Genomic DNA, 22,382 nt, shown 5'->3' with positions numbered 1-22,382 from the left:
CACATCAAATGGTATCTGTAACCGTTTGAGGAATGGCCAGGCTGTTCTCCATCCCTTTTACTTCTTCACTTGAGCTAGGATCCGTCTGGTGCTTCAGGGGGCACAAGGCAGGATCAGGATTTCAGAGAGCTGTGGGCACGTGACTAACAAACCCTCGATTGTGGGTTTGGGACAAGGTGCAGGACTTGTCATTCAGATAGGACTGTTTCTTTCAGACCTTTAGAAACATTCACCTGGGCAGGGAGGAGTCCCTGGAGGTGTCTGAGGCCTGGCTCTGATGAGGGGTGGGGTGAAGGTCGCCATGTAGGGCCCTCTGGATGGGTGTTTTTTCCACGGAGTAGAAGACATCGGGGAGAGAGCCCCATGGCCACGCACTAGGGCTGGGATCACCCGAGACTGCATCCAGGGGGCAGAACTGATGGTGGTGTGCCCCACTTCTGGAGAAAGAGGCAGCCGCCGTCCGTGTCTAGTTACTGGAGAAGGTATGGAGCAGTTCTGAGTCACAGAGTGATGGATAAACAGCAGGGGGCCCAGAGTGTCTCCAGGAGTGCCTGGCCCTGAACCCTCCTGAGCTCGCTCCTTCCTGCCCCAGGTCAGCCAGGAGACACAGGGCAGGGGCAGCAAGGAAGAGGGTATGAGGCGTAGATGATGAGTGGTGACAAAAAACTGTCTCCATTGGTTGAGAATGTTCTAAAGATGATGATTGTGCATTGCTGGGAGAAGGGGGAGTCCTCCCAGCCCAGCCCCGTGAGTCTAGAAAACATTGCAAAAGAAATGCAACCCCCACCAGGAGGCTTCCTATAAAAACGAGGAATGGCCTCAGCTCGAATGTATCATGTTCCTCTCCATTTAATAGGGAGCTTATAAAACTTAATTATAAAACATAATTCCGAGGCCATCAGTGGCTTCCTGTGGTTGACAGCAGGGATCACAAACCCAAAGGCCTGCGTCCGTCAACACCAGCAGGCCACCCGCATGTCACAGGGCCTGGGGCAGCAGAACCAAGAGGCCCAGATGCCATAGATCTAAATGTTTAAAAGTGATAAATCAAGTGACAAGCTGCTAAATAAATATTCTACCTTGACAGTTGTACCTTCAGCATAAGCTGATTCAAATTTAGAATTTCCAATTCCTTAGAGTTTCGCACTTGAATGGGGCCACACGGGAAGCCAGGCCAGCTGCCCTACTTGTCCTCCCCGCCCTGGCTGCATCCCTGGCCACAGCACGTGTGGCGCTCACAGGGTGCACGGCTCGCCATACCCTCCACGCAGAGGCCCCTTGGCCACCCTTCAGGCCCTGGGCTCACAAGGGTGCAGGTCACCCTCAGGAGGGGAGAAGTGGGCTTGAGTGGTTTGGGGAGAGAAGTCTAGGGTTCAGGGTGCCCAGAGTATGGCCTCGAACGGGGGGGCATGGGCACAGAGTGGGCACCTCCCTGTGCTCACCTCCTCCCACTTGTTTCCCAGCCTGGAGTGCCCTCCCCTCACCTGCTGGCCGCATCCCTCATGGCTCTGCTCCAGGCCCGCCTACATCTTCATGACGCCTTCCCAAGCCCACCTGGCTGAGAGCTCCCCCAGCCTCGCTGCTGTTCTCCCGCATTTTGGCACTGGATCTTTTAGAGCCATGGTCGCTAACCATGTTAAAATCACTTGAGGGCACTTAAAAAAATTCTGATGCCTGGGCCCCCCTTATGCGCAGTTGGAACTAGGAGTGGAACCGGGGCACGGGCAGTTTTTAAAAGCCGCAGGGGTTCCTCCAGGGCAGCCAGGGCTGAGGACCATGGTGATGGCACCTTCCTGTTAGTTCTCTCTTCCCACGTGTGTGTATCATCTCTCAAGTGTCTCTTCACACGGTCCAGACCCGTGCCTGGCACTTAGTAGGTGTTGAATGAATATTTCCTGGCCGACTGACTGAGATTGAAAACTCCTAGAGTGTAGGACTATTCTAGTGATAATTAAGTGACTTGCCTTTCATTTTCCTTGCACTAAACCAAATGCCCAGTAACGACTATAAATTGAAGGAAATTAACTAGGGCAGTAAGTGGTTATTCTAAATAAGCCTCTTGTGAGTTTTAAGAAATTCTTCCATGGCCTCACTGGTGGCCACATTGTTTACTTCATTCATTCATTCAGTAAGTATTTTTCTGAGCCCGTAGGACGTGCCAGCCTCTGAACTAAGCTGCAGAGGAAATAGAGATGAAGGCTCTAGCTACAGCTTAATGGGGGAGACAGATGTGGGCCCAAAGAATTAGAGCATATGCCGCAGCTGCCACCCATCATTACTCTCTACGGAAAATCACAAGCTTGGTGCCGATTCATTTTGGCAACAGGTATCACCTCCATGAACCCCTGTGGTCTAAGAGCAGCAGTTCTCAATGTGTGGCCCCCAGACCAGCAGTGTTGACATCACCTGGGGACTTGTACGAAATGCAGACTCCCAGCTCCATCCCAGACTCACCGAATCAGAAGCCCTGCGGGTGGGACCAGCAGTCTGTGTTTTAAAAAGCCTTCCGGGTCATTTTGATGCCTGACGATGTTCAAGAGCCCTTGCCTTAAAGCCATGCTTCTCAACCTTGGCTACACATTCAAACCATCCTAATAGGGAGCTTTTAAAAAATATGACCGCTCAGAGTCCACCCCAGACCAAGTGAATCGGGATCTCTGGGAATAGGACCAGGGCCTCAGAATTTTTAAAGCTTCCAGGTGAATGGAATGAACCACTGCCTTAACAGATGATGGACCAGCGTGAGAAGGCCAGTCAAAGGCCACCAGAGCGTCTGGGTAGGTCACCTAGGGCTGCTGCTTCTCTGGAGTTATTTTCACACTGGGCCATTCGGAAGTGTTCCATTTCCAGCTCCGAGGTTCCTCTCCTAACAGGAGCTTTGTTTAGACACGTGGCAGAACCTGCCTTTTCAACTAACACTTGCAAAGTAGGCTCAGGAAGGAAATGTCAGTGATGCCAAGGCTGCCAACTCTATGCTTGTTGAGTAGTGATTCTTGCTCAGTCCTATGGGAAGAGAGAATATGTGGTGTAAGTCACCTACTGAATGGTTTGTGCTGAGAATGTTCACAGATCTTTGGAACTCTGCAGGTATGAGTAACTCTGGCACTTACGGATCTTTTTGTCATCTTTAGTCTATTTCTGAGTTGAGTCAAGTCATATTACATTGATAATATATATATTATTTCTATTATAACTTACATAATCATAAATTTTACTTACATAATTATGCATTATATAATTTTAATTTATGTTATGATTGCATGTGTTCTGATTAGCAAGTGCATAGAAAATACAAAAATGGCAAGAATAATTACCGTCTGTTGAGTGCTTACTATGTGTTAGGCATTACAGTAAGCACTTTTCATCTCTAGTCTCATAAGCTTCAAAAAAGCCCAATGCATGTGTATCACCATATTACCTCCTTTTTCAAGATGAGGAAACTGAGGATAAGGAATGTTAACTAACTCAGCCAAGGTCATATAGATAGAAAATGGCAGAGCCAGAGTTTGAACCTAGGTCTGTCATCTAAGATCATTTGTTAGCCCCAGTCTCTATTCGCTCATAGTAAACAGTAGCATTTGTATATATTAATACTGTTAAAATTATATACTACAATATATAAATAATTGCTACTGGATGGTTGCTTTTCCTATATAAAATTATACATAATTTAACATGCAGTTGTACATAGTATAGAACTCATATATGAAACAGTGTTACTATTTACAGCTACTTAGTATCAATCATAGCTTATTTGTATCTGTAACCAATAATGTTATTTCAAAAGGTCATTCCAGGAATATTGCATTGAGAATATGTGGCTTCTCTGAAAATACTAGGTGATTACCTAGATACAGTGTTAAAGGAAAAAAGCAGGATACAAAATTACATATATATGATACCAATTTTGTAAAAAACATGCATATATTTTATATGCATAGAAAAAACCCAAATATTTCACAGAAATTATAATTGGATGGTTAGATTATAGGAGATTTTTGTTTTCTTCTTGATACTTGGGGCTGGACCAAGACACAAGGGTGGAGGGTGCTCCAGACAGGATGGTAATTTGGCATTGCTTTGAATTGTTCTCTGAATTTTTGTTCTACATTGATTGAGTGGGATAGGGAGAAATTAATTGGTTACCTGTTTTTTTTTTTTTTTTTTTGAGAGATGGGGTCTCACTTTGTCACCTAGGCTGGAGTGCAGTGGTGCAATCATAGGTCACTGTAGCCTCAAACTCCTGGGCCCAGGCAATCCTCCTGCCTTAGCCTTCTCAAGTAGCTGGGACTACAGGTGTGTGCCACCACACCCAGCTAATTTTTAACTTTTTTAGAAATGGGGTCTCTCTGTGTTGCCCAAGCTGGTCTAAACTCCCGGCCTCAAACTATCCTCCCACGTCAGCCTCCTGAGTCACTGGGATTGATTACCTATTGATAAATATTGTACGCAAATATACATTTACTTCTTGATTCATTCCCACAGACCAAAGTAGAATTCCTATTCTGGGGGGGAGGGAAAGTAAATTATTTCCCACTTTTCTGTGGGCCTTAGTCTCTCTCTGTAAAATTCCAAACCCCATAATTTATTGGAAACATATTAGTTTAAAATGTAGATGTTAAAATAAGTTACTTGTTGCTAGTCCTTTGCCAGGCATAACTGGAGTTTCCAGATTTCAGCCGCCTGCTATGCATGGGACAAAAATACTGCACAGAGAGAGGCTGGTGGCAGGGAGGAGTGGTGTTGTTTGTTTGTTTTTTATTTTATTTCTCTCTTCCTCGTGTTTTGCCTGTGACATACGGAGTCCCGTGAGGAGCCCTGTGCTCACTGGCATCACATTTCCGCTTGAATCCAGACATGTCAGCACCCTTTGCTCACTCTAGAAAATTTGGAAAATACACAAAGAATGACTTTCCAAAGAGGAGGGGAAGGAGGGGAAAGTTTAAAAATTATTATTTTTTTAAGTTTCAAAGAATGAGCATCTACAGAATCTCATGGGCTTAGATTCTCCAGGGGCTGATGGTAGTAGGACAGTCACCTGGTCACCTGCTAGTGGCAGAAAAGAAAGCCCTTCTCAGAAAGGTATTTAGGAGCTTGGAGTTACAGCTTTTATCCCTGATGAGTTGCTGTGCATGCTCTAAGGTGAGGTAGCCTCATGCAGCCCCCGGAGAGTATTTTAAAGTTCCTGGAGTGAAAAATTGTTATTTTCTTTTTACTTCATACAAAACAACAAGAGTCTGAAAGTGAATGAAATGAAATGACTAGTATCGTATAACCGTGCAGGTGACAACTCGAGAGCATCAGGTGACTGAGTTCTAAGTGATCTCCTTTTTAAAGTATCTTTGAAGCAAAAGGAAATAATCTATGGGTTAGGGATATGCACACATGTAATGAAACTATAGTGACGTAGTGACAAATGGAAAATTCAGATAGTGGTTGCCTGGGACGGAGGCAGTGAAATGGCTTAGGGAAGGAGCATGTGAACGAATGCGAAGGTTATTGGTACTTTTCTTTTTTAGTTGGGAAATGGCTTCTTTTAAAAAAAAAAAAAACTTTATTGAGATAGAATTCACAGACCATACAATTCGCCCTTTCAAAGCACATAATTCAATGGAGTTAGCATATTCACAGAGTTGTGCAACCATCATCACAATCCACTTTGACAACATTTTCATCATCCAAAAAAGAAACCTCTCACCCATTAGCAGTCACTCCCTGCTTCCCCCAAACCCTCATCCCCAGTCACAGCCGGTGCAGCCATCTGGTCCTTGGCTTTTTTTCTGTGGGAAGTTTTAAAATTACTAATTCTACCTCTCTATTTGTTATAGGCCGACTCAGATGTTCCGTTTTTTTCTTGAATAAGTTTTTGATCATTTATATCTTTCTAGAAATTTATCCATTTCATCTAAGTTATCTGATTTGTTGGTATACAGTTGTTCATAGTATTCCCTTACGCTCAGGGTTTTTTTTTTTCTGTAGGATTGGTACTGATGTCACCTCTTTCATTCCTGATTTTAGTAATTTGAGTTTTTTCTCGTTTTTTTCTTGGTTAGTCTAGCTAAGGATTTGTCAATTTTGTTGATCTTTTCAATGACTGATGGCTTCTTCGCTGTTCCTTTAAAAAATTATACCACATAAAGTATATATGTTATATATAATCTATTGTATATATAAAATTTTGCAGGACTATAGGTCCTGTATTTGAGTTTCACACTGAATTATTAATATTTTCTTATTTAGATAAGGTAATTTATAAATTCTTGATGATTCTGTCTTTAAAATGAAACTAACATCTGCTTCACAGGCAAGGAAGTGGCTGGCACACTGTGAGATCCTGAGGTGAAAGGCTAAAATGTTCGTGCCAGTTCACACCAGTGTTGACACATTGGACACTGCATTAGTGCCGCCATAACAAAGTACCACGGACTAAGTGGCTTAAAAACCACAGAAACGTATTCTCTCACAGAAGTCCAAAATCAAGGTGTTAATGGGGCCAAACCCACAGGGACAATCCTTCTGTGCCTCTTCTAGCTTCTGGTGGTTGCCAGCAATCTGTGGTGTCCCTTGGCTTAAAGCTGTGTCACTCTGATCTCTGCCTCACGTGGCCGTCTTCTCCCTGTGTGTCTCTCTCTTCTTAGGAGGACACCAGTCACATTGGATTAAAGGCCCAGCCCAATCTAGTATGACCTCATCCCAACTAATTATATTTGCAATGACCGTGTTTCCAACAAGGTCATATTCTGAGGTCCTGAGCATTAGGACTTCAACATATCTTTCTTGGAGGACACGAGTCGAGGTGTAACCGACATGTTCTAGGCTACCTGTGAATATTTTTCTGTTACTCCCAATTTTTAGAAGTATATATGAGTATCTTTTCTGTTTACCACTGTCTTTGTTTTTTCATCTTTTCCCTAGATTGATGATATGTTTAACGAAGTCAAATTTAGTGAGTATGTGGATACTGGGAAGCTAATTGACAAAATCAACTTACCAGATTTCCTCAAAGTTTACCTCAATCACAAGCCACCTTTCGGTAACAACATGGGTGGCATCTACAGGAGTTTTGACATTCTTGGTTACACCAATTCAAAAGGAAAAAAGGCTATTCGAAGAGAAGATTTTCTGAAACTCCTCCTAACTAAAGGTAAATACACAAATAAGGACATGGTAACATCCTTGGGTCATGCCCAGTGGAGAGGACAGAGTCTGCGGAGACAGACCCTCCGGGATCCTCACCTTTCATGAAGGAACAATAACTTCACAGGGTGTCAGTCGTGAGGGGTGCTGCCTACCGACCCGTACAACTGGCAAGTAGGGGGTAACGGGAAGGACGCTGACCTAGAAACCAGGAGGATGGGATTCATGTTCCATCTTCCTGAAACTCTGCAAGACTCAGCGTCCCCACTTGTAAAATGAGAATAAAAATGCCAGCTTATCAGTCTCCCAGGGGTGTCTTAAGATTGGGATGCATTTGTGAAATGAAACCATACCAAAGTCAACCTTTTTATTTTTACTACTATTTTCCTGGTTATTTACATGGGAGGTAGTCAAGTAGGCTTTCTCTCTGGATGACATTTTCATCTTAGTCAAACTAAGTGGTTCTTATATGAGGGAATTTGGAATCAGGCTGTGTCCGGTCTTATCAGCCCGCTGCCTTGTTTCTCTGTACAAGCCCTCACGTGCTTTCCCTTAAACATGACATAAGGAGCAGTATCATGGGACTCTCTAGATTGTTTTTGTGTCTAACGAAAAGGAAATAGAATAGAATAATTCTCTTTCAGACCCTGCATAGTAGCCCTGAGCCCTGATATTGTGCTTGGCCCCAAGAGCTAAACAGCCACCTTTTTACTTTGTGACACCCAGGTGAGCACATGACAGAAGAGGAGCTGTCCGACTGCTTTGCTACGCTGTTTGGCCTGAATCCTGAGGGATGGAAATCGGAGCCTGCGACCTCCTCCTTCAAAGGTACTGTGGCTGGCTTTGTCTGGGCAGGTAGCCGTGGCTCACTCATTTGTCGACTTAAGTGCATTTATTTCTCCTGACCGGCGCAAGCCTCTCTCCTTAAGACTGTGCACACGACAAAGTCAGTCTGTTGGGAATCCCACATGAATAAGTTATGAAAAGACCAGCGAGCGTGGTGATGTCTAAGAGAGGGAAGCTTTTGTTCCCGTGCTCCGCTCTCCTTTTGTGTCTTCTGGCCTTGTTTTTCCCTTTATTCCACTGACCTGTTCATCTTTCCAGCTTGGGTGGGTGAATATTGGCCACCAGGAGAGGATGCAATTTGTAGCTGTCTCAGAAGAGGTTTGTCAAGAGAGACTCCAAAGAGAGGGCAGCTCGGGCCCAGCTTCAAGCTGCCTGAACTTTAAAGTCTTTAAAGATCCTCCTCCTTCCTCTTCCTTCCTGCTATAGCCTAAGTATTTTTCACCTTCTTTCAGTCCACTGCACCTGAGGTTAGGTTGTGAATTTCAGCTCGGGGGACAGGTGCAAGCAGCCTGCTCCTGGGCCTGTCTGTGCTACAGTGTCTCCACAGTGGGCAAAGCCCTCGCCAGTCCCCCTTCCCCGTCTCCTTTCATTGTCCATTCCCCATATCGCACTAAACACGGCCTGAACTCAGATAATTCTAGACTCTAGCATCTCATGGGTCATTTCCAACCTGCAAGCTTTGTGTACTTCAGATCTCAGAATGTAACTTTCCAAATTGTTACATATTTATATCCTGTTCCTAGGAATCCTGAAACAGTAAAATCAGTGATACCACGTGGGTATTTGCAGTGAGATTTGGTCAACAATGCTCCATTCCGTAAGGGAAGGATTTTAACCAATTTCCACCCAGGGGTTTTCAAGGAATCAAAGCTAAACCATAACACAAAGTACCTCTTGCTTTTGTTTAGTAGCATTTCCTTGTGTTTTTGGAAAATCCCTCTGAGTTAAAAACCTAATCATTGTGAAGGCATTTGGTTTTCTTTTCTCGTCTGGCTAGGTTCAGAAATTTGTCTTGAAGAAGAACTTCCAGACGAAATCACTGCAGAAATATTCACAACCGAGATTCTTGGCCTAACCATTTCAGAAGATTCTGAACAGTATGGTCAGTGAAGTTGTAAGGAATGTTTGAAGCACAAAGGACTTTGTGTGTGCGTGTGTGTGTGTTTTCCACGAGGCACTGCTTTTCCTACATCTCCCTACCCCCACTCCCATCTTTAGAACATTTAGACATTAAAAGAAAATTTCTGTTAAGCCACAGAATTTACAAAGTTGGACATTCCACTGTTTCTGAAATAGAAAAGTGGGTGGAGGCAAGAAAAACACTGGCAACTGGACGTAAACGGTGGCTGGATACCCGGGTCTGAGGCAGCTGCCTGGCGAGGTTTGCACAGGACACGAGGGGGTGTGGCCTCTGGGGGCAGAGGGAGCCTCAGCCGGCAGCAGGCCTTCCTCAGGATGTGCATGGCAAACGATGATCAGTGGCCCTGTGTCCTTTTCTTAGAGTGCCACCTGGCCCAGTGTGGGCCACCCCTGCCTGTTGTTAGGCTCAGGTGGGGGTGCCGGGTGCTCGGGGCTCCTGGGAGTCCCTGATTGTGGCTTCCTATCAGCAAAACACCCAAGCAGTTGTGTGTGGCCGTTATGAAGAGCATCACCGGCCATGCTTAACCCCGGTGGCAACTGCCAGAGAGAACACAGAAGCAGCCCCGGAGCCGTGGGCGCTGCACCTGGGCGAAACCGCAGGGCACCCACCCCCCCGGGCCGGGAGTCTCCTTCAAGCACCACACAAACCCGGCTCGAGCTGCCACCTCACATGCCGCGGGGCTTCGAAACACATAGTAGGCAAAAATAGGGGCCAGTTCCCCAGTTCCAAGGACATTTAGGGGACATTACTAGTTAAGTTTACAGCAGTATTTTGGCCTTGAAAATAACATAGCATTGTAGTGTGAGGAGATGAAAGTTACGGTTTGATCTTAGAGTTCTGTCATCAGTTCTGACGTCTCATTCAGGCCAGTGTGCCAAATGTTATTCCCTGGCTAGCGCAGTCCAGCCCACCCTCCCCCGCAACTGGGTTCTTCCCCGGAGGAATGAGCACCTGAGATAACATTTCTGATCCACTTAAAGTGCCTTTCTCCCAAGGGGCAGTCTGCGTAAGAGAAACAGAATAGCAACGTCCTTACTTGTGCCCAAAGCCCTCCCCACTACATGGTGTCCAGTTGGAAATCTGGCACGGGCACGTCTTCGGAACACCCTGGAACACGGAACAGAACTGTCTACCCCAAGCCAGGCTGTGTCACCGCAACCTTGGGGCAGGCAGCACGGGCCAAGGTTCTGCAGGCGCCAGCCTGTCAGATCGTGTCACCGAGGCTTTGCAACCTAGTTTACATTTTGTTCTTTTTAAAAAACACAAAAAGAAAAACAGCTCTGCGAATCAACTTTGCAGCTGCTAAGGGATTAGGAGATATATTTGTTATCAAGCCAGTTAAAAAGTTCACGGGGACACATTAGGGAACAGGAAACTCAAATGACTTGTTGTTCTCTTCAAAAAATAACTCAGAATTGGATGCAGTCTGGACACCAGTCGGGCTTTTTTCATTCAGTCTGGCACCCTTCGGTTTTGTTCTGATCGACTGCATGTATCAGAACAGTTGTCCCACTAGAGCTGACCAGTGACGAGTTGGGCTCACTATGGCTGGGCAGTGAGCTGGGACCTCTGTCACATGCAGGTGCAGCTGCTCTCTCTGTGCTGCTCTGGCTCCCTGCGTCGCTCTGAGTCAGAGTGGAGGGAGGTGCGGTCCGGGTTCTGGATGTTCACCTAGGAGCCCAGAACAGCCGTGGACGGCAGCATCCGTATGGACAGCACTCCCGCCCCACTTCCAGCCAGCCTGGCCAGGGGGCCCCTTCTCACCTTGGGGACCTCTTTCTGCAGGTGCTTTTGGTTTGTTGTCTTTCGACTTATTCGACAAAGGTGGGGCACAGCCAGTGTGTCCCTCTCAGCCCCAGAAGAGCCTCTTCACCTCCCCTGGGGCAGTGCTGGCCACACAGGTAGAGAGGAGGTAGGACATGAGGGTGGAGCTGGATGCAGAGAGCTCAGAGTCCCCAGCTGTGGGGGCGGCAAAGTAGTGATGACAGAAAGGGACGACAGGCCGGGCGCGGTGGCTCACGCCTGTCATCCTAGCACTCTGGAAGGCCGAGGTGGGCAGATCGTTTGAGCTCAGGAGTTTGAGACCAGCCTGAGCAAGAGCAAGACCTTGTCTCTACTAGAAAAAAAAAATAGAAAGAAATTAGCTGGACAACTAAAAATATATAGAAAAAATGAGCCGGGCGTGGTGGCACATGCCTGTAGTCCTAGCTGCTCTGGAGGCTAAAGCAGGAGGATCACTTGAGCCCAGGAGTTTGAGGTTGCTGTGAGCTAGGCTGACGTCATGGTACTCTAGCCTGGGCAACAGAGTGAGATTCTGTCTCAAAAAAAAATAAAAGGGGGGGAGGGGACCACAAACAGAAAGTGTCATAGAGCTTGCGTGCCAAGACTTAGGGACATTGGTCAGGTGTGCACGCCTGTAATCCTAGCACTTTGGGAGGCTGAAGGAGGAGGACTGTTTGAGTCCAGGAGTTTGAGGCTGCAGTGAGCTATGATTGCACCACTGTGGTTCAGCCTGGGCAACAGAGCATGACTCCATCTCTTAAAAAAAAAAAAAAAAAAAAAAGACTTAGGAACAAAACACTGAACACCAAAAAGCACATTATGATGTTCCTTTGAAAAAAGCATCCTGTGTGTTTCAGACAGGGCCTTTGGCTAGCTGTCCTGGTTTGTTACTTCTAGATCAGGAACCACCAAGAGCCTCCCCCAGCCCCAGTCTCTGCTCCAGCCCTGACCCCCTGAGCAGTGAGTGCCTGATTTGCACAGCATCTGCCCTGGGCTTGGCTGGGCTCCTGCTCTGCTTCTGCCATTTAATAGACACCTGTGTGCCCTTAGGTGTGGCTAAGCTCTTAAACCTCGGTTGCCTCCTGGAACAGCTCCTGGGGTGGCTGTGAGGATTAAAAGAGACGGTGCAAGTAAAGCGTTACTGGCACAGGGTAGCACTCAAAATATGACAGCAGCTATTATTATCACAGGCAGAAACTGTGCCTGGGAACCGGGAAGACATTTGGTGAGAATTAACCTCTCCCAATCCCAGAGTTTGAACAAGAGTTAACATTTGCTCAAATAGAGATCTCCCCCAGTTTTGACGATGGGCCCTCAACAAACATTTGTGGAACGACGGAATGAGTGAACTGGAAGCATCAGTGCTCATTTAATAGCTGGCTTGGCTTTCAGTTAAGGTGAATGCCAGGTCCTCACAGGGCCCTCAGCGTCAGGGTTGCAAACTCCCCCTGTCAGGGCAGAGGGAGTAAATATGGAGGCTCTTTGGGCCAAAGGGTCCCTCGCAGACTCTGTGATCCTGCCGCTACAGCGCAAAAGCAACCAGGAGAATGCCGTGGCTGCGTCCTGACCAAGTTTACTTGTGGACACGGAATTTCCACATATCATGAAATATTCTTCTTTTGATTTTCTTCAACCATTTAAAAATATGAAACCCATTCTTAGTTTGTAGGCCACACAAACACAGCCGCGTGGATCCATCCCACAGGCCGTGGTTCACCCACCCCACTCTACCTCGCAGGCCGAGGTTGCTCACTCCAACCACAAATGCACAAATCTGCACAAAATACCTGACCAGCACTCTTCAAAAAAGGTCAAGGCCATGACAGACAAGGAAAGACTGAGAAACCCCCACAGACCAGAGGGACCCAGGGAGACACGACTCCTCAGTGCAGTGTGGGAACCTGGATCCACTCTTAAAGCCAAGAAAGGATGTTAGGGAAAAACTGGCAAAATCCAAATAAATTAGTCTGTCATTTAGTTAATAGTGTCTCACCAATGGTAATTTCTTAGTTTTGATAAACATATCACGGTTGTGTAAGATGTTCGCATTGGGATAGCGGTGACACGTCCATGGGAGCTCTGTACTATCTTTACAACTCTTCTGTAAATCTAAAACCATTTCATAGAAAACGTTTTTAAAGACCGAAATCTGTACCATCCTTCTTTTTTTTTTTTAAGAGATGGGGTCTTGCTCTGTCGACCAGGCTGGAGTACAGTGGTGTGATCACAGCTCACCGCACCCTGGAACTCCTGGGTTGAGACAATCCTCCTGCCTCGGCTTCGCGAGTAACTAGGACTACAGGCAAGTGCCGCCCTTTGACTCAGTCACCCTGCATTGTCTCCGTGGTCTGCCCCCCGCCTTTCAGTTAGTTCTCCAGCAGATCCTCCTGAGGCAGCCAGTGCCCGCTGCACCTGGGTCCCCTCACTTACGTCTGTCCCGAGCAGACCCTGCCCGCTGTTGTGCTCCGAGGAATACAAACAAAAAAGGTCTTTTTTTAAACATCTGTGTCCTCAGGCTATGGCTGCCCCAGACAACTGGTGTTTTTCCGGCCTGAGCATGTTCTTTAGGGATTTGGCCAGCAGTTCCCCTGCGGGCAGCTATTTCCAAATTGATTGTAATAAATAGATACGGGCACTGGGAATCAACAGCAAGTTGCCACCCTGCTCACGTGTCACATAACCACCCCTGCTAGCTTAGCGGTGAAGGAAAATTGAAAAACAAAAAAGAAAGAAAAACCGGTTGATGCAACATTCTTCAGGGCAGTGCAATACCGAGTGTCTGGACAGTTAGTTGGGAGCGGGATCTCAGTTCCCTGGGGCGCTGGTCCTCCCGTACGCCGGTGCCTAGGGCGGCTCCGTGGTAGGTAACGGGAGGAGCAGGGCTGGGGTGCGGTGAGGAGCCGTGGGCAAGCGCAGCACTGCTGTCACCTCCCGTGGGAAGGGGCCCTGCTCTGCTTTACTGACCCCACCACGTACTTGTTTTGTTGATTGGAAGTCAGAAGACACGTCAGTGTAAACGTAGTGTTTATTTTTTCATATCTTACTCTTTAAAGCAAGTGGAGTTTTTTCCTTTGGGGGGACGAGTTTAATTACGACAAGTAGCATACGCTCCTTGTGAGCAGACTGAAGCACACGGGAGTTGTCCCCAGCCCACTGGCCAGCACGTGTGCCCTGGGCCTGGATGACAGCTCGGTGGCAGAGAGCGCACCAGGTGCAGGCACTGCGGCGTGAGAGCACGAGAGGACGCAGAGAGGTGTGGCCTGTCATCCTGTCTGCGGGGACGGCTGCCACCCCGCCTCTGGGAGCGTCTCATTTCTTCCTGGATAATCTGAATGAGATGGTCTTCATTCATTTGTCCACTCACGAGGCCAACAAACTCCTTTATGTCCAGAGGTCCTGAAGTGGGAAAGGCTGTTACTCAGAGGGTCCCAGGAAAGACCACAGATAAGTCACATGTGGCACCGGCCCTCAAAGTTCCTTCACGTGACACTAGCCAAAGATAAAGCTCACAGGGGGTTTCAGCCCCACATATTTTAAGTCCTTGAGTCAGCGTCTTTTCACCCTGAGTTTTCCAGGGATTGCAAAATTGTAAAACAGTGGAATCAGCCACAATGCTCTCGGTGATCTTGCCCTCTGTGCACAATCCTATTTACATGCATACCGAGTTGCTGGCGGTTGCCAGAGGCGGCCCACAGTACAGCAAAGCCTCGGCAGACGCTCGCCACTGACTCCTCTGCAGTGTCCGGCAGTCCCCTCTCCTCTTCCAGTTTTCTTTCCCACTTAGTCCACACGGGCCACTGTTAGAGCACCTATAGGCCACAGGCTACAGCCATTCTGTCATTTATCCTAGAAGAGCTACCAGGTAACTCCCAAATCAATGGAGATTTGGGAGATGAGCAGGAACCCAAGAAGGCCTGGACGCCAGTGGCCCTGTGGCAGCGGACACTCAATCCTCCAGCCCTCTCATGCCCTCCCATGGCCACTTCTGCCACGAGTCATTCCCCATTGCTCCTGCGTCCCTCAGAAATGAAAGGCAAACTCAAAGCCACTATGAGATACCACCTCCCCTCCACCAGGATGGCTAAAACAAAACAGACAATAGCAAGTGTTGGTGAGGATGTGGCACGATTCCCATGCTGCTGGTGGGAATATATTATGGCGCAGCTGCTTCCGGAAGCAGTCTGGAAGTTCCCGAAAATGTCCAACACAGAACTACCACGTGATCCTGCAATTCCCTTCCTAGGTACGTAGCCAAGAGAAAGGAAAACACAACCACACAACAACCTGCACATTAATGTGCATGGCCGTGTTCTTCACAACAGCCGAAAGGCAGAAACAACCCAATGTCCATCAACAAATAAACAGATAAACAAACTGTGGCATATCTCTATAATGGAATAATATTCAGCTGTGAAAAGAAGTGAAGTATTAATACATGCTACAACATGGATAGTACCTGAAAACATGCTAAGTGAAAGAAGCCAGACACAAAAGCCACATGTTGTATGGAACATCCTGAACAGGCGGATCCATAGAGACAGGAAGTATTAATAGATCGGTGGTTGCCAGAGGCTGCGGGGACAGGCGGAGAGTGACTGCCTAGTGGGTACGGGGCTTCTTTTATGGTTGATGAGAAAGTTCTAAAATTGATTGTGGTGACAGTTGCACAACTCCACAAATATACTAAAAACCACTGAATTATATACTTTAAAATGGTGAATTTTATGGCATGTGAATTATATCTCAATAAAACTGCTCTTAAAAACCAACTAGCGGCCGGGCGCCATGGCTCATGTCTGTAATCTTAGTATTCTGGGAGGCTGATGCGGGAGGATCACTTGAGCTCAGGAGTTCGAGACCAGCCTGAGCAAGAACGACATCCCGTCTCTACTAAACAGAAAAATTAGCCAGGCGTGGTGTGCATGCCTGAGTCTCAGCTACTCGGGAGGCTGAGGCAGGAGCCCAGGAGTCTGAGGTTGCAGTGAGCTATGATGATGCCACTGCACTGTAGCCCGGGCACCAAATCGAGACTGTGTCTCAAAAAAAAAAAAAAAAAAATCTGCCTAGACCATCCACCCATGGCTAAGGTTGGGACCCACGGCCAGGACTTAACTGCCTGCATGAAAAGAGAGACAGGCCCCTTTTAGCTTCTATAGTGGGGGGCTGCTTCCACTCCCAGAGGCTCACTCAGAGTTAGGAAGATTCACATGCTATCCAGCCGAAATAACTGCGTATGTGGACAGTAAGGGAGAAGGAATTGGGGCAGCCTTCTAGTTTCCTGACCGGAGAATCTACAGAGCCTGTTTGTAGAGAGATTCCAGCTTTCCAGCTTTACTGCAAGTCACTGGGTCAGGAGCAGACTTCCTGTGTTTAATCACTCAATGTTAGTATGAAAAAATGCTCAACATCACTAATCATCAGGGAATGCAAATTAAAACTACGAGATACCACCTTACCCCTATTAGAATGGCCATTATTAAAAAAACAATAGATACTGGCATGGATGCAGAGAGAAAGGAATGCTTATATGCTGTTGGTGGGACTGCAAATTAGTACAACCTCTGTGGAAAACAGTATGGAGATTCCTCAGGGAAATAAATGTAGCCTTACCATTCGACCCAGCAATCCCACTGCTGGGTATCTACCCAAAGGAGATGAAGTCATTTTATCAAAAAGACATCTGCACTCAAATGTTTATCACAGCACAATTTACAATTGCAAAGATGTGGAATCAACCTAAGTGCCCATCAGTTCACAAACGGATAAAGAAAATGTGGTGTGTGTGTGTGTTTGTGTGTGTATATCTGTCTATCTATCTATCTCACGGAGTACTACTCAGCCATAAAAAGGAATGAAATAATATCATCTGCAGCAACGTGGAGGGAACCGGACACCATTATTCCTAAGTGAAGTATCTTAGGAATGGAAAACCAAACACCACGTGTTCTTACTAATAAGTGGGAGCTGACAGATCAGTACACACGGGCACAAAGTGATATAAAGGACGTGAGAAACCAAGAGGGGAGGGCAGGAGGGTGTGGGATAAAAACGTCCCTGTTGCGTGCAATGAACATTCTTCTGGTGATGAGCACGCCAAAAGCCCCGACTTTAAGCATTATACAAGATATCCTTGTAACAAAAACACTGTACCCCCTTAATATTTTGAAATAAAAGTCAGAAAAAAAAATCTTTCAATGTTAGAGCTTCTGGATTACATTATTTCACCTTGGAACACATCAGCCTTTCAAAGCACTTCAAATCTACTATACCTTTTTTTATTTTTTATTTTATTTTATTTTTTAAAGAGATAGGGTCTCACTCTGTCGCCAATGCTAGAGTACAGTGGTGGGATCACAGCTCACTGCAGCCTTGAACTCCTGGGCTCAAGTGATCTTCCCGCCTCGGCCGCCCATACTATCTTATTTTTATATGACTTCAAGTGGCCCAACTTTGAGGCAAGACAATAGATGGATAAGCAAGTTGCTAATCTCCTAGTATTTGGTGACCACTTTATAGTTGTGATTATAAGCAAGAAAAAAATCTGCAGAGAGGTAGATTGCAGAGTTTGGTGCAAACACACACACATTTTTTCAAGGCCTCCCCAGGCCATCCGAAACTCATGACAAGGCCCACACTAGGTGGGAGATCTTCCCCACAATAATTTGGGACCCCACTCGGCTCCAGCAGGCCATGCTGCTAAATGTTCACCAGCCAGCACAGGGTGGGGGAGGGGAAGGAGGAGCACCTGCCTATTTCCATGGTGTAAATAAATACTCCCAGTGTAGCTGATTTCAGACTGTCAACATAATGAGGCTTGTGGTGTACACACACAATCTCTACAAGCAGGAGAGCTGAGTTCTGGCCTCTATTCTGCTAACTGGCTGGGAGACTACTGGATCACAGCTTTCTTTTCTGTCAAAGGAGGCGGGTAGCCTCGATGGTCAGTTTCACACACAGCATATCCTTCCTGTTCCTGTCTCAGAGGAAGAGATTATATTTCCTTCTGTGGTTGGAGCTTTCTCTTCAAGTTTTCCCCCTTTGCTGGGCCTGGCTAACGACCTGCTTCCCAAACACCAGAGCACCTCTGTGTATGAATCCAATGTGCTGCTGCCGGTGCAAGTTGCTAGGCTGCAGAGACGCACGAAGCGGGGCCTGCATTTGCCTCACAATTACACATCTCTGTTCCAGAGATGGAAACCTCCTCCACCCCACGGTGGTGAACGAGGAACACTTAACAGCAGGAGTGGATTAAGAGTTGAATTTAGCAACTCAGGAAAGAGGAGTAGTTTGACTTCAGTCTCTAGCATGGGTCATTAGGTAATAATGATATCTAACTATTATTACGATTATTAACATAATAATGATGTGAGTGACCCTACAGGTCCTTTAACAAAAATATAGTCGTGTGTCCCTTCATGGTGGGGATACATTCTGAGAAATGCGTTGTTAGGCGATTTTGTCCACGTGCAGCCATCGTAGAGTGCGTACCTGTACAAACCTAGATGGCGTAGCTCCTGCACACCTAGGCTATATGGGACAGCCTCTTGCCTCTGGGTCACAAACCTGCACAGCATGTTACTGTACTGGATACTGTTGGCAACTGTAACATACTGGTAAATATTTGTGTATCTAAACATAGACAAGGTACAGTAAAAATACAATCTAAAAGATTAAAAAAAAAATAGGAATAGGGCACTTACCATGAACGGAGCTTGCAGGACTGAAAGTTGCTCTGGGTGAGTCAGTGAGTGACGAGGGAATGTGAAGGCCTAGGACATTACTGTGCACTGCTGTAGACTTTATAAACACTGTACACTTAGGCTACACTAGATTTAATAAAAAACAAAGTAACTGTGCTATAACGTTACTATAGCTATGACATCACTAGGTGATAGGAATTTTTCAACTCCATTATAATCTTATGGGACCACCATCATATACACGGTCTGTTGTTGGCTGGAAAGTCCTTATTCTGTGCGTGACTCTACATTTGGGAACGCAGCACTTTCTATGTGCCAACACCGTTCTAGGTGCTTGATGGATATTATGTTGAGTCCTCATAATAACCCTATGAGGTGGGTGTTATTTTCATCCCCATTTTACAGATGAGGCACAGAGAGGGTAAGACATCTGACACAAGGCATAACTAAATAACTCACTTCTGTCACCCTAGGATCACTTTTTATTTTACCTTTTTTAACAAGTCTAGAATAGTAACTAACATTTGTAGAGAGCTTGACTTTCAGTTTCAGATAAACAATTATCCAGACTAACTCTCAAGCTGAAAGTAACTAAAAATGCTAGGAAAAGTATTTGAAAACCTCCTAACGGCCACCATGTGCAAGATAGTAAGGAATTGGCCAAAATTGAAGGGAAAAGAAATGCTGAACTATAATCCAGCAAGGAAGCCACTACTCCCCTGCAGGTATTTGCCAACCCTAGCATATTTGAACTTGACTATGAATGGTTTTGTGGGGCAAGAGGCCAGAAAATTAAAGTCCAGGGCTCATACTAAGTGGGAGATCTTTCCCACAACAATTTTGGACCCCATGAGAGTCCACCAGTAGTATGCTAGAAAATGTTTAACAACCAGCCCCGGGTAGGGTTGGAGAAGGAGGGTCTTGATGTACAACAGCATTTGCTAATTTCCGTAGTGTGAATACCCCACCATGGCCGATTTCACACTCTCAACATGTCACTGAACACATCCTGGAAGCACATACCTGGAAGCCAGCTGCAGCACACACTGACTGTACTCTCGGAGTACAGTAAGAGAACCAGCCTCGCACAATTACGTAGCCTGTATTTGCATCACCCGGGTGGTCAGGGAACCACAAGCCCTGAACTTGAATTTAGGTCATCCTGGACTAGCAGTGACCTGAGGAGCCTGGCAGAAGCCAATGTTAATCATCTCTCGGGGAAAGCTTATTCCTGTAATTTTAAAACACAATTTTCAGTATGGTCAGAGAGAACCAGAGATTTAACAAGGAAATAGGACACCATGAGCAAGAACTAGCAGAAACAGATCCTCGGATACTTCAAATATTAGAAGCATCAGACACTGGCTATAAAACAACTGTGCTTTGTTGAAAGAAGTTGAAAAATATCTGCAGGGGACAGGAAGCTATTACAAGTGACATACTAGATTTATAAGGAATATTTGTGGAAAGCTTTATGGTTTCATCAGGGACCAAAACCACAAATACCTTTAGGGGCCAGACAGGTGACACAAATTTATAAAGTGGCCGGTGAACACATTGGTGACCCGGAGAGCTTTGTCTGAAGGGCACAGGGCTCCTTCGCTCTAGCTGATGGGTGCCATGTGGCACTGGGGGCCCAGTTTGCAGATCTTCTGCTGTTTCTAGAGAAGTTGGATATTTGAATTTCTTTTTCTTGTGGTCAAATATACATAAAATTGACCACTGTAACCATTTAAAAGTGTACAATTAAGTGGCATTAAGTACATTCACAATGTTCTGCAGCCATCACCACTAACTCATTGCAGGAGTTTTTCGTTGCTCCAGAAGAAAACCCCATCCCCATTAGCAGTCAGTCACTCCTGCTCCTCCCAGCCCCAGCAACCACCAATCTGCGTTCTGTGTCTCTAGATTTCCCTAGTCTAGACAGCTCATGTAAGTGGAATCATATATATTTGTGGAATACAATATTTGTCCTTTTGTGACTGGCTTCTTTCACTCAGCATGGTTTGTTTGTTTGTTGTTGTTTTTTTCTAGAGACAGGCTCTCTCTCTGTCACCCAGGCTGGAGTGCAGGGGCATGATCATAGCTCACTGCAGCCTCGAACTCCTAGGTTCAAGCAATCCTCCCACCTCAGCCTCCGGAGTGGCTGGGACTACAGGTGGGCACCACTATACCCAGCCTCGCTTAGCATGTTTGTAAGGCTCCTCTGTGTTGTAGCATGTATCAGTACTTTAAGCATGTATTCATTCCCTTTTTATGGCTAAATAATATTCCGCTGTGTGGATGTACACATTCATCAGTTGATATTTGGATGTTTGACATAGTATCTTCCTATTTTAAATTCAAATATATATTTTTTAAAAGTTCTGTGTAACCTCAAGCACGTTATCTGTTGACCAGATACCGCGAAGATGGCCAACAGTGTAAGATCTCTGTTTTATGACCTGCTCTTATGTATTTTCCCATATAATCCTCAGAATGATTCTCCAAGGTATCTTCATGTTTCACATTAGGAGCTTGCGTTTCAGAATGGTGAAAATATCTGCCTAGGAAAAGGCCTGTAGTTTTCCCATTTCGCAAAACCTCAGGGGGGTGGGGCACTGCCTGATACTAGAATGAGCGGGAGTCAGATTTAGCGTATGGCCTGAGACTCAGTTTCCCCACCTGTGAAATGACTAGCGTTGGGCTTTCTGGCACTGCTTGCTAACTTTTCCCAGCGTCATTCTGGGCATGCTTTGCCTCTGGTCAAGTCAGCTTCACGCAGCTGCACACAAAGATGTGGCCCCGTTATCCTAATAACCGTAGGTTCCTCCACAGTTCTGTTCTGAGGCCTGATGGGGAGGAAACAAACGTCAAAAGTGCTCCTGGTAGACCTGACCAGTCCCTTTCAGTACCTGCTAGGGCCATTTGTGCAGTAGCAGCACGTGGTCGGAGCCTGGTACTTAAATCAGGAGTGGCTTGAAGTTCAACCGTAGTCCTCTGGCAAACCCAGCGGAGGCCTCTCCCCTCATTTAAGACGGGGCAACTCGTGGCCCTGCTACGAAGCTGGTAATCACTGAGCTTTTCCAGAGCAGAAAGCTCCGCAACAAGCAAGGTCTTAAGTCTCCCGGGGCCTGCCTCACCCCAGGCACCTCTCCTACGGCCCCGCTTTTCCAAGAGGACAAAGCCGGGGGAGGCGACGTCCTAGCTCGCGCATTTGAGCAGGGGAGCGGGCCAGCAGAGATCCTTGTGTCTCAACTCTTTCCAGGAGCACCTCGCGTCCCGAATCGCCGCCTTCAACTCCGAGAAGTCAAGAGCCCCACAGGAAACTTGCATCATTGCAGCGGCTGCCACATCCCCGGGGCCGGGGCGGGCGGCCGGGCGGGCTCCCAAGGAATGCTCCCCCTCCGCGGCCGGCCGCCCCGCCACCCCGCCGGCCCCCGGGGACCCCGCGGCACCTGCGGCCTCCGAGTAAGTGTCTGCGCGCACGTCCGCACGCCGCCCCCTCCGCCAGCCGGCGCGGGGGTCGCCGGCCGCCCCTCGCCGCCTGCCCAGGAGGGGCTCCGGGGGCGTCCCGGGGGGCGGGGGGCTCGGGGGCGCTGGCCGGCGGCGGCGGCGGCGCCCGGAGGCCGCACTGCTGGCGGCCGCGGCGGCGCTGCTCCCCCTGCTCGGTGCAGCTGCCGCCCGGCGCTTGCGCACTGGGCCCGGGCGCGCGGCGGCACAGGCTTTGTGTGTGTGTGTGTGAGTGAGTGCGTGTGTGAGTGCGTGTGTGTGTGTGTGTGTGTGTGTGTGTGAGA

At 47.1% G+C, this 22,382-nt stretch overlaps 1 protein-coding gene across 1 annotated transcript in view; it reads left to right on the top strand.

The window, feature by feature from the left end:
- CFAP251 (cilia and flagella associated protein 251) overlaps positions 1-13,224 on the top strand; it is a 63,603-nt gene extending 50,379 nt beyond the window's left edge. The window contains exons 21-24 of the mRNA XM_069496822.1: positions 6,916-7,144; positions 7,864-7,965; positions 8,981-9,085; positions 13,085-13,224. Coding sequence (XP_069352923.1) covers positions 6,916-7,144; positions 7,864-7,965; positions 8,981-9,085; positions 13,085-13,200 — 552 coding nt within the window. The 3' untranslated portion in view covers positions 13,201-13,224. The remainder of the gene's footprint in view (positions 1-6,915; positions 7,145-7,863; positions 7,966-8,980; positions 9,086-13,084) is intronic.
- Positions 13,225-22,382: the final 9,158 nt, after the last annotated feature.

Source organism: Eulemur rufifrons, chromosome 21 (assembly GCF_041146395.1).
Source record: "Eulemur rufifrons isolate Redbay chromosome 21, OSU_ERuf_1, whole genome shotgun sequence".
Classification (NCBI taxonomy): Eukaryota; Metazoa; Chordata; class Mammalia; order Primates; family Lemuridae; genus Eulemur; species Eulemur rufifrons.
Note: the sequence above shows the minus strand (reverse complement) of the source record. Positions and strands in the feature narration are given on the sequence as shown.